The sequence below is a fragment of the Eumetopias jubatus genome, unplaced genomic scaffold (assembly GCF_037043125.1).
Source record: "Eumetopias jubatus isolate StellerSeaLion01/CBP00866 unplaced genomic scaffold, mEumJub1_p1.0 scaffold_7, whole genome shotgun sequence".
In the NCBI taxonomy this organism is placed as follows: Eukaryota; Metazoa; Chordata; class Mammalia; order Carnivora; family Otariidae; genus Eumetopias; species Eumetopias jubatus.
This window is the reverse complement of record NW_028274813.1, coordinates 27,724,768-27,737,600: the sequence shown is the minus strand read 5'-3', so window position 1 is coordinate 27,737,600 and position 12,833 is coordinate 27,724,768. Positions and strand designations below refer to the sequence as shown.

The window sequence follows — 12,833 nt, the reverse complement described above, 5'->3', positions numbered from 1 at the left end:
GAAAACAAAACTTGTTCAAGGTATCTCAGTGTTTAGTCCTTTTCCCCCCTCCTAGAGATTCTTTTTTTTTTTAAGGTTTTATTTATTTATTTATTTATTTATTTATTTATTTATTTATTTATTTGACAGAAAGAGAGAGAGAGCACAAGCAGGGGGAGTAGCTGGCAGAGGGAGAGGGAGAAGCAGGCTCCCCGCTGAGCAAGGAGCCCAACACGGGCCTTGATCCCAGGACCCTGGGATCATGACCTGAGCTGAAGGCAGACGCTTAACTGACTGAGCCACTCAAGCGCACCTCTTTTTTTTTTTTTAAAGATTTTATTTATTTTTGAGAGAGAGAGAGAGGACAAATATGAGCAGGGGCAGGGGGAGAGGAAGGGGAATGGGCAGAGGCAGAGAGAGAAGCAAACTCCCCACTGAGCAGGGAGCCCAATGTGGGACTCAATCCCAGGACCCTGGGATCATGACCTGAGCTGAAGGCAGACACTTAACCATCTGAGCCACCCAGGAGGTGCCCCTAGTTAGAGATTCTTGAAACCCTCAAGAGGGATTGTCATCTTACCAAGGCTTCAGGACACACCTGCCTCAGCTTGGTGTTCCCCTGGTGGAATGAGAGCGGCATGTACCACATTATATAGGGGGGATGGGGTGGGAGCAGTCACTCTGGTACTCATGAAGGTATTTCCCTAGTCAAGCCAAGCTAAACTAAGGATGTTAATAAAAGGGGGCTCAGAAATGTTCCTTAGCATATCACAAACTTCCATGTTTCTCTGTGTCTCCAATGTTAATTCTCCAAATCGTGGGAAGTGCATTGGAACACTTCTTTTCTACACAGTCTTTTCAGAGGACCCATGGTTTTTCTAATTCTTCTAATTTTTCATTCTTAGGAAGAATTGAACAGATTTTTTTCAGAAATTGGTAGGGATATAGCAAGTTGAGGGTGGGGCAAATATGTACTCACATCAGGTTTAGATAAAGGATTTGCATCAAGAAGTGGCTCTGGATTTCCAGTTTATGTAGTGAATAACCTAGGAGTGGGGCAGGAACCGCATCTTGGTACTTTCCCCCTGGGCACTTCCTGGCACTGTTAGGAATGGAAGTCCTCGGGAATGGGCTGCTCTCCATTGCCTTTTCCTTCTATCCCACCCTAAGCTTGATCTCTTCCCTTCTAACTGTAGCATTCTACAAACAAAGGTTAGGAGTGCTTGGTCTGTTTATAGAATACCTGACTGACAGTGCTTATATAAATAGGATTTTTCTGTCTGAAAGCAGGTGGCTGCTGGCCTTTCCTTCATAGTTGCAAGATGGTTAATGCAGCTCTAAGATTTGTCTGTGTTTAAGGCCAGAAGAAGGGACGCTCCAGCTGTGTCTGTCCTTTTTTTTAAAAATTTTTTATTGTTATGTTAATCACCATATATTACATCATTTGTTTTTGATGTAGTGTTCCATGATTCATTGTTTGTGCATAACACCCAGTGCTCCATGCAGAATGTGCCCTCTTTAATACCCATCACCAGGCTAACCCATCCCCCCACCCCCTCCCCTCTAGAACCCTCAGTTTGTTTTTTCAGAGTCCATCATCTCTCATGGTTCGTCTCCCCCTCTGACTTACTCCCCTTCATTCTTCCTCTCCTGCTATCTTCTTCTTTTTCTTTTTTTCTTAAAATATGTTGCGTTATTTGTTTCAGAAGTACAGATCTGTGATTCAACAGTCTTGCACAATTCACAGCGCTCACCGTAGCACATACCCTCCCCAATGTCTATCACCCAGCCACCCCATCCCTCCCACCCCCCACCACTTAGCAACACTCAGTTTGTTTCCTGAGATTAAGAATTCCTCATATCAGTGAGGTCATATGATACATGTCTTTCTCTGATTGACTTATTTCACTACGCATAACACCCTCCAGTTCCATCCACGTCGTTGCAAATGGCAAGATCTCATTCCTTTTGATGGCTGCATAATATTCCATTGTGTATATATACCACATCTTCTTTATCCATTCATCTGTCGATGGACATCTTGGCTCTTTCCACAGTTTGGCTATTGTGGACATTGCTGCTATAAACATTGGGGTGCACGTACCCCTTCGGGTCCCTACATTATATCTTTGGGGTAAATACCCAGTAGTGCAATTGTTGGATCGAATGGTAGCTCTAATTTCAACTGTTTGAGGAACCTCCATACTGTTTTCCAGAGTGGTTGCACCAGCTTGCATTCCCACCAACAGTGTAGGAGGGTTCCCCTTTCTCCACATCCCCGCCAACATCTGTCGTTCCCTGACTTGTTAATTTTAGCCATTCTGACTGGTGTGAGGTGCTATCTCATTGAGGTTTTGATTTGGATTTCCCTGATGCCGTGTCTGTCCTTTTTGATCTGCAAACCATAAAAGATTTCCCAGAAGCTCTTAGCAGATTTCTTCTTACATTTATCTCATTGGTCAGAACCATGTTATATTGGATGCTGGGAAAGTGAGTGTGTTGTTTTTCTAGACCCTAGTGGAAGCTGGGAAGGAAAAGGGAAGATGGGAATGAGTGTTGGGATGGCCAGCCTCAGCAGTAGCCATCTCACCATGTTAGGGACAAACTCCCTGGTTAGGTAGGAACTCCTGCGGTGGTGTGAACCCCAGTGCTGCTGGTTTATGACAGTGGGCTTTGCAGTAAGCCTGTTTATTCATCTCATCCCATAGCATGCTCCACCTGGTCATCCTTTCTGTTCCTTGAACCACCAAGCCCTTTCCCAATGGCATATTTTTGTATTTGTCTGTTCCTTTCTGGAATGTTCTTCCTCCAGCTCTGACTCTTCTCATTCTTTTTTTTTTTAAGATATTTATTTATTTATTTATTTATTTATTTATTTATTTATTTGACAGAGAGAGACAGCGAGAGAGGGAACACGGGCAGGGGGAGGGAACACAAGCAGGAGGAGGGAACAAAAGCAGAGGGGAATGGAAGAGGGTGAGGGAGAAGCAGCCTTCCCGCTGAGCAGAGAGGCTCTATCCCAGGACCCCGGGTCATGACCTGAGCTGAAGGCAGACGCTTAACAACTGAGCCACCCAGGTGCCCCTGGCTCTTCTCATTCTTCAGAGATCAAGTGTAATTTCCTCAGAGATAGATTCTCTAAACCCCAATCTAAAAGAATCTCCCTCAATTACTGTCTGTGTCATTACTTCGCTTACTACGTTGACAGCATTTATCACAATCCGTTAATTCTCTTACTTGTCATATTGCCTGCTATGAATCTCTGCTCTGCCATTTACTAACAATCTAACTCTGCACAAGTCACTAACCTCTCCTTCCCTCCATTTCCTCAGTCCTTGTTTTGGGGGATAATAATAGTGTCTGATCCTTAGGGTTGTTGTGAGAAGTAAATAATAAATATAAAGCTCTTAGAACCAGGCCTGGCACATAGTAAATGCTCAATGCATTTTAAAGATTTATTTATTTATTTATTTTGAGAGAGTGAGAATGAGAGAGAGAGAGAGAGAGAGTACATGAGAGTGGGGAGGGTTAGAAGGAGAAGCAGGCCCCTCGCCGAGCAGGGAGCCCGATGCGGGACTCGATCCTGGGACTCTAGGATCATGACCCGAGCCAAAGGCAGTTGCTTAACTAACTGAGCCACCCAGGCGTCCCATGCTCAATGCATTTTAATTATTATTGTTGCTTGGATCTCACCTAGAATATAAGGTGAGATTTTATCTGGGACTTTATCTGTTTTTTCACCACAGAATCGCCAGCATCTAAAAAATCTGGGACAATATTAGTGCTCAATAGGAGTGTGTTGCATAAGTAAATAAATGACTTGCCACTTTGTATTTAGCATAAATTTCTCCCAGCTCTGGGAGAAATACTTTCCAATACTGATGTAGAATTTTTTTTTTTTTTGGTATTTTCATGTCATGTTGCTTCTTTAATGGGGAGACCTGGAGGTACCCTGAGGTTCCCGTGTTCACACTCTCCTCTTTGCTAGCTCCTCCACCAGTAATTGGAGCTCTTCACATCGGGTCATGTGACAGGAGTATGTTTTTTTGCCATTATGAAATCAATACTTCACTTTTTGATGTGTAAATTTGTTAGAAATATAACTCTGTATTAAAATATCCTATTTTCTTTTTTAGCACCGACTAGAACAAGAGGCTGAAAAGAAGATAATAATGCTGGCAGAGAGAGCTCACCATGAAGCTCTTGTGTAAGAGACTACTGTCTCCTTTTCCTTTCTCATATCCTCTCTGACCTCTTTGCTGGTGTGTTTTGTTATTTTTTTTAAAGATTTTATTTATTTATTCATGAGAGACAGAGAGAGAGAGAGAGAGGCAGAGGGAGAAGCAGGCTCCCAAGGAGCAGGGAGCCCGATGCGGGATTCGATCCCAGGACTCTGGGATCACGGCCCGAGCCGAAGACAGACTCTTAACCATCTGGGCCACCCAGGCGCCCTGGTGTGTTTTGTTATTATGTTGTCTTCCCCCTTCTCTTTCGGTTTACTTTCTTCAAATATTTCTGTTTATTTTCCCTGTTTCTTTCTCTTTGTGTCCTGGCTCCTTTCCCACCCACCCTTTCTGTACCAGGGTGGTGTGGAGGAAAGAACCCGGCTTTGAAGTTAGACTTTGGTTCCCAACATGTATACTTACTGACTGACTGACTGTCAGAAGATTTCCTAAAGTTTTTGAAATTAAATTTCTTCATCCAAAAATGCAGATAATCAGAGCAACTGTACAGAGTTGTCATGAGGTATGTTAGTACAATTGTATTGTGTTAATAAATAAACCCCCAAGTCTCAGTGGTTTAGTTCTTGCTCACTTAACAATCCAATATAAGTTTGATAGCTCTACTTGAGTGGTGATTCAGAAACCAGGGCTGCTTCCATCTTGGACTTCTTCACATTCAGTCATATGGACAGGAGAGAGCATGGGAAACTCCTGTCTGCTCTTAACTGCCTTGGACTGGAAGTAACACATAACTTTTCACTTTCCTGTTGATGAGAACTTAGTCACAAGATTCCCACCTAACTGTTGAGTACCCACCATTAACTAAATAAGTGGTGGGCATTATTTTTAATATCTGGGGATAAGGCAATCATTGTTTTAGTTTGTTAATATCCAATACTTAGGCCTGTGTTTTGGGATCTTATATCTATTTCAGGCAATTGAACAATGCTGGAAGAGCTGTTTTTAAAGAGAATGTTTATCTCCAGAAAGCTCTTGCATACCATCTGAAGGAAGCTGATGCTCTACAAAAAAACTCCCAGAAGTTGCAAGAGACTCAGACTTTCCTTTTACATCAAAAGGTTCCCATTCCATTTAGACTTCATTTCCTATCTTTCTGCTTTTTGTTTGTTTGTTTAAGGATTGGGTTGGCAAATATGAAAAATTGAGTATAATGTAATGTGACCATTTTTCTTCTGTCTGGGTAATGTACCTTTCTTATCCGAAAGGATTAATTACAAGAACGACATAAGAAGCATTCAACTTGGCTTTATAAAGAATGTATCACATAAATAACTCCTATCCTCTACTACCTTAGAATACTCATTTTACTTTGCTTACCTTAGAGTCAGTCTCTGAATCACTTAGGAATAGGTTCAGCTGTAACAGCCCTGACAACAATGGCTTTACCATGTAAGGGTTTATTCTCTCCCCTAAGGGAAGTCTGGAGGTTAGCGATCCAGAGCTAGAATGGTAGTGCCACAAAGCCAACAGAACTCAGTTTCCTTAACTCTGCTATGCAGTGTGTGGCTGACAGCCCCAAAGTCACCTCGTGGCCCAAAGCAGCTGCTAAAACTCTAAGCATTACTCAAACAGCAGGAAGGAAAAAGGACAAGGAGGAAAAAAGTATGCCCCTCCCTTTAGAGGTCTTCCTGGAAGTCCTGCACACACTTCCACTTCCACTTCATTGACCAGAACTTAGCTACATGGCTTTGCTGAACTGCAAGGGAGACTGAGAACTTTCAGTTGGGCTTCCTGCCTTCCTGAATACAATTAGAGTTTTATCACTAAGGAGGAAAGGGAAAATGAAAAAGAAATAGGCAACTAGCCTATGGCCGAGGATAGGCAACAATTTCCAGTATATAGTTGTTAATGTGTTACTGTATAGTCTTACTGATTTTGAAATTACCCTTTTCGATAATACAAAATATTTAAACTTTCAGAATTTTAAAGGAAGGACAGTTTCTTCCTTAGCAAAAGTAGTGGCCTTCACAAGCCCAGAGAAGAACCCTCAGATGTTTTTTACTCTCCATACACAGAACACCAAATATCACCATCTCAACCTGGCATCAAATTTAAATCTCCTGAAGTAATGAAAATTAGTAAGGAACTTTTAAGTTCTGAAATTGACTAAAAAAACTCTCACCTCTCTCATCTTTGTTTTTAGGAGATCAATGATCTGTTGGTTAAGGAAAAGATTATGCAACTTACCCAGCAAAGATTGCAAATCCAAACTCTTCAGAAGAAGGTGGTAAGCTTGGAGACTGCCCTGAGTTGTATGACCAGAGAGTTTGAGATTGAAGTTTGTAAAATGCAGCAACAGGCAACGACAGAGAACAAAGCAGGGCGGGTTGAAATTGACAAGCTGCAGCAACTTCTCCAGATGAAGGACAGAGAAATGAATCGGGTTAAGAAGCTGGCCAAGAACATACTGGATGAGAGAACAGAAGTCGAAAGGTTCTTTTTAGATGCTCTACACCAAGTGAAGCAACAGATCCTATTTAGCAGGAAGCATTATAAACAGGTAGCACAAGCTGCTTTCAATTTTAAAATGAGAGAGGCCTGTGCAGGAAGAACAGAATATCCCAAAATCCGAACGTTTGATGGCAAAGAGCACAGCACCAATAGTGTGAATCAAGATCTTATGGAGGCTGAGAAATGGTACGAATCATGCCTTTAATATTTTATCTTTTGTGCTATTTTTGTGCCCTTTAGAGAAATAAGAACCCTTCAGTTCAGTTTGCTAATATCTAAATATTTAATAGATTACTCACTAAGTTATTTGAGGACAGGAACTATCGTATACTCATCTTTATAACCCCTATGCTTAGGACAGTGTGTGGGGCTTAGTAGGTATTCTTAGTAGATTCCCTTTCTTCATCACAGAGACTTCTTAAAGAGACTGATCATTTGTTCCATAGAATGTCATTGTAATATCTTTTAATGTGTTCTTTTATTTTACTTTCTGTAAACTCATAAAGGTTTGATCAGATTCAGTTTAAACATTTTTTATAGCATACTTTCACAAATATTTTGTAATGTTCCCTTTACTATTCTGAGATGAAATTCATAGGTAATAATATCTAACTAAACATATACTTTAAAAAACCAATATAACAGTTCTTTGTAATAATTCTTTATTGTACAGAACTGTCCCATGGATTGGAGGACATCTAGTAGTGGTTCCCCATTATTGTATTAACTGAAAGTCCCCCCCCAAGTTTCCAAAATATACTCCGGAGATCTACTGCCACTATAATAATAAAGGTAGCAGAATGCTTGAGACAGTTGGAGACTGTATACAGTGATTGCTTCCTGTTAGCATTTTTGTCAGTCAGTGCACTCTTAACCCATAAATTATAGTGCATTTTAAAGATTATTCTGAAAAAAAAAAAGTCTTATATCCCAGGGCAATTAGGTTCTTCCAAGGCCTTGACTCAAGAAACTTAAAAGGACTCCCTACTACTGTGTACTAAACATCTTGTTAACAGTGCTTCCAAATGAGTTTTCTGCTTTGTTTTATAATGGACGAATTTGTAGTTTCTTTTAAATTATATAGCTGTTGGGAAGGTTGGACATGGCCAGTGGCTTCTGAAAGACAAGACTCTTCTTCAAAAATATCCATACTATGACTTTTAAAAACTTTTTGCCATATTCAGAAGTCTGTTACTTCTATTACCAAGAGGTTCACTGTAATTTCCTTTTTTTAATTTAATATGTCAAGCAAGTTGAGTCCCTACCATACATAAAGCAGTTTCTTTTATATTTTTGTCTCCAAAGTGGTAAGTAAGTTTTCAGAGGGAGGTATATAAAATGATTGTCCACACTGTTATTGGGGCTCTTCCTCTTCTGCCCTCTTTGGGACATTTTTGCTACTGAACAACTTCTCATCTTAACTGCACTGTTCTATTGCCTGTACCAGCAGGGCAGAAATGGTGATTAAAATATTACATCATCTGCTTAAGAGGCAGACTGGGGAAGGGAAGTTGAAGTATACGGTGCTCATAAGGCAAAACCTAAACTTTTATTTTTTGAAAATTTTTTAAGATTTTTTTTTTTATTTGAGAGAGAGAGAGAGAGTGAGAGAGAGCACAAGAGGGGGGAGGGTCAGTGGGAGAAGCAGACTCCCTGCTGAGCAGGGAGCCCGATGCGGGACTCGATCCCGGGACTCCAGGATCATGACCTGAGCTGAAGGCAGTCGCTTAACCAACTGAGCCACCAGGCGCCCAAAACCTAAACTTTTAAAGAAAACTACCCCAATTGACCTGTATGCAAAAATGTTTCTTCCATTGTACAACATCAGTATTCTCTACAGTGTCAGCCAGCTTTCATAAATAGCAAATTGACTACGAATCCTCTGGTAAAGTGATAGTATAGATAAAGACCTGCCTGGAAAGCTTAGCTGCAGATTTCTTTGGAGTTAAGAAAATAGGCTAGATAAGTTATGTGTTATTTTCTAAATATACCTCTTATCACTCTGTTTTCACAGCAAAATATCTGATACAAAAAGTTGTTAAAAGGAATTTAGCAATAATCTCACCTTGTAAATGTTTTGTTGTTGTATTGTTCCTTTTGTATCTCGATGCATGTTATATTACAACTTTCTATTTTGCTTATTTGCTTGCTGTTTGAACACAAACCTTTTTCTTATTATAGTTTTTCTTATTTTTATCTTAATGACTACATAACATTTCAGAATGGCTAGCATATTGATACCCTTTTCAACTTTATGATTTTGTAGCAGAAACAGTTTGCTTTGTAGTCATTACATTTGGAAGCCTCTTAATATTCATTTATGGTTCGGAAATTTTCTCGTGTTTACATAGTTCATATTTTTTAAAAAGATGAGATGCTTACTTTGGCTATATTTTTGTTTCATTTTTTATCTTTGAAATTCTTCAGGACCGATATTCAAGGAAATGTGGATATTGGAGATTTGACCTGGGAGCAGAAGGAGAAAGTCTTGAGATTGCTTTTTGCAAAAATGAATGGTTTTGTTCCTAGGTAACTCCTTATTTCTGTAGTGAAATACCAAATTGTTATCAAACCTAGAAACCATATAGGAACAATGAACTTATTCTCACTTAGAATTAAAGGAATGGAAAAGGACCAAATATCAAGCGGTCATACTGCTTAGCACCTGCCACTCACAGAGATGAAGAATGGGAGATGAATGAATAAGCACAAAAATGAAAGATGAGTTAGAATTAAAGGGGAGAGGAAAGAGACAGCTTAGAGGTTGAAGGTAATGCTTGCTGAGAAGGTACAATATTGCTAAGCTGAATGAATGGTCACCGAAGAGAAGCACGGTGTAATTGTTAGGATTTTATTGGTTTGCACGGTGTAATTGTTAGGATTTTATTGGTTTGCATGGTGTAATTGTTAGGATTTTATTGGTTTGCAAAGATAAGTAAATGATTTTTAAGCTGATTATTAATCAAGAGAATGTCTAATACCAAGAAAAAAGACCTAGAAAAGAAAACAGAAATCCACAGATATTCCAAGTAATTATTTTTAATGATTCATTTCACTCTCTTTCTCCTCTATGTTTTATCGGTGACTGTAACACTGGTAGTGAACAATAAAATAGCTATAATAAATCAACCACTTATTAATTGCTTACATGCTTGGTACTATGTTAGTTACTATGGGCATTCAAAGGAATTAAGAGACATTGCCCTTGATCTCAAAGAGTTTATAATTTAGTTGCCCAAACAAAACCAAACAGCAAAGAAAAAAGTTAGGTGGCACAATAAAGTATCATCGGAGTTCAGACAATATGTCAGTGGCCTACAGTAGTCAGGGAAGACTTCAGTCAGGAAGACTGAAAGAGTATGACTGCAGGGTGCTTTGCAGGAGAGAGTAGTAGACAGAGTGGGAAGGGTACATCAGTCAAGGGGCTTAATACACAGCCTAAGCAGAAGCCCAGAGGTAGGAATGGAGGTGGGGTGTTTGGGGGACATTGAGGAAACACTTCCCAGCTTGAAGAAATTTGATGGTACTAGAGAGTAATCAGTAATTAAAAACACGGTTGGATCTATAGATTAAATTATGATGAGCCTTAAAAACCATGCAGAAAAACCCAAATCTTATGCCACTGTACATTCTAGAGTAGTGTAACACACTTTCTTTTTCTGCCTTGAAGGAATACAAGAGCAATAAGCCCTACTTTCATACTGTCTTACTGGAAGGGTTCACAGGCCACTGTTCTCAGAGCTGACCTGAACCTGATGCAGTGACACATAAGGTGGACCGCAGGACAGAAGTAGAGTTGGGAACCCGCAGAAGCCGTCATGCTCCTCTGGACATGTGGCGGTGTGGGTATAGGCGGGAATGGAAGCCATCAGAGAAAAGGGACAAACTGAGACACTGAGGAAGGAGAAACAGGACTTGGTGATAAAAGACAAAAGGAATAAAGAAAGCAAAGTGTAAAAGTTTAAAGTGTTTAGCTTAGAAATGCAAGAATGGTGGTATGAAAGGCAAATGAAAAATCTGGAAAGCCAGCGTGAGGGAAATGTTTAAATTTTATTTAATCTGTCCACGAATTTATATAGCATATACATATTGGGTACCTACTACTTATTGAGGATATAGTGTTGAGCAAATAAAGACATCATTCCTAATCTCAGGGAGTTCATAGTCTATGTGGAAGAAAAACATTATTCAAATCATCACACAAATATGAAAGTAGAACTATGACATTGGCTCAAAGGAGTGGTTTATAGTGGTAACAGCCTAGATTAGGGGAATCTGACCTAACTGAGGAGTTCAGGAAAGTTTCTAAGGAAGTAGAAGCTTGAGCTGATGTCTAAAAGGTAAATAGGAGCAGAGGGTGGGGGAAAAAAACATTCTGGGCAGAAGAAATAGCAAGGAGTTTTCAATTTGAATTGGAGATAATGGCAATATATTGAAGTGAAAAATAAGGCATTTGTAAATAGGGATTTGAGTACAGGTGAGCTTAGGGAGGGAGATTTGAGCATTTTTAGTCTGAAGGTAGAAGAGTAAAGGGCTGAGGCTAGGAATAACCACTAAAATAAACAGGAGAACAAGTAAGAGGACGACGAAAAGAGCAGAATTTAAAGAATTATAGGTTAAATGGAAAATGGAGGACTTTGAATGGCCTTTCCAAAGTTTTTGTTTTTGTTTTTTATTAAGAGGTGGAGGCGGAATCCAGACTACAGGTACAGAATGTCTGTCTCATTGTGAGTTGACTTTTCTGTACCCCAAGAAACAACCAGAGTTCTAGTTCCATACTGTGTTGTTTTCAACACTGGAAAAACAAAGGAATTTGAGTAGAAATATTTCACACCAAAGCAATGAACTTAAATCTGGCCACAATGGAACAAGTCTAAGCCTGTTGGAATCTCATGCCAGAGTTGGAATGAAAGGAAAAGATGGGAATAGAATGGTGAAATGTGAGGTGAAGATGAGTTTAATGAGAAAGCTCAAGCCAGAGGGGAGAGGAATTAGATGATTAATGTCAAGGCAAGGACAGTAACTAGAAAGTTTATGAGTTCAGTTGATTGTATGATTGTGACTCTAACAGTATGATATTTTTCTTCGTGCTTAAAACAAAGTCAAGGAGTATAACCAATAAACTGTACTCTTTAGTGCATCAGCAATCACTGTGGCTATAACTCAGGTGCTAATAGTATCCAAAATACATTTTTTAATGCATCATTATGAGACTATTTAATATGACCATATTTTGAATGGGTTTATCCTGCTTTCATACGTACCTAATTGAGGACCAGTTTTAGGAGTAGAATATGTGTTTTTATCTGCTGGCAAATCAACCTATTATACTTTGTATAATCCTTTCCTTTAGAATATTGAATTAGTGATATGATTATTTCCTGTTCTTAAACCAGACTCCAATGTAAAAGGAGAAATTTCCTACAGGGTGTATCTCCATTGGGTAAATTTTCTATGTTCTGAGGTTCTTTTTGTGGGAAGGGAATTTTTCTGGCCATGTTTCTGGTCTGTACTCTGGTTCAGTCTTAACCATCACCATTAATAGCTGTTATTATGTGTATCATCATCATGATCATCTCCATATTTCCATTTAAGTTCAACATGTCTCAACTTTAAGAGAAAATAAGTTTATATTAACTTGCCTAACATTATACTGCCTCTGTGTGTGTGTAAAGCTCAGTTTTGAAAATAAGCAGCACATCCAACTGAAGCATTTCATTTAGCACTTTAAAAGTGTAGTTGAAATATGGGGCATGAGGAGACACTAACTCATTGTTAACTTTTACCTACCACAGGAAATACAGCCAGCGTTCTAGGCCCCCAGTTCCAGACCATGTTGTTTCTGATGATGGAGAGACAAAGGAATTTGGGTAAGAGCTCTCTTGACAAAGCAATGACTGTGAGCCTGATCACAATGGTTGTGGGGACATTTTATATGTGCTAGAACTGAGTGGGAGTTACATGACAAGTCTATTGTTCTGAACCAAGTTCCATGTGTATGTGGTTGCTGACAGGCCTGTCATTTTGTTATTACTACAGGGATGACAGTAAGCTTCAAGATCAAACCTTCATCACTCAGCAAGTACCAATCTCAGACTCTTCTGGTGAAGTGATGATACCCAATATTCAGAAAGGATCACAAGAGTCTGACACAGTAAG

At 39.6% G+C, this 12,833-nt stretch overlaps 1 protein-coding gene across 1 annotated transcript in view; it reads left to right on the top strand.

Moving 5' to 3' along the window:
* BBOF1 (basal body orientation factor 1) overlaps positions 1 to 12,833 on the top strand; it is a 55,167-nt gene that overhangs the window by 22,755 nt on the left and 19,579 nt on the right. The window contains exons 6-11 of the mRNA XM_028100574.2: positions 4,116 to 4,186; positions 5,137 to 5,281; positions 6,367 to 6,860; positions 9,102 to 9,203; positions 12,470 to 12,544; positions 12,714 to 12,828. Of these exons, the coding sequence (XP_027956375.2) occupies positions 4,116 to 4,186; positions 5,137 to 5,281; positions 6,367 to 6,860; positions 9,102 to 9,203; positions 12,470 to 12,544; positions 12,714 to 12,828 (1,002 nt within the window). The remainder of the gene's footprint in view (positions 1 to 4,115; positions 4,187 to 5,136; positions 5,282 to 6,366; positions 6,861 to 9,101; positions 9,204 to 12,469; positions 12,545 to 12,713; positions 12,829 to 12,833) is intronic.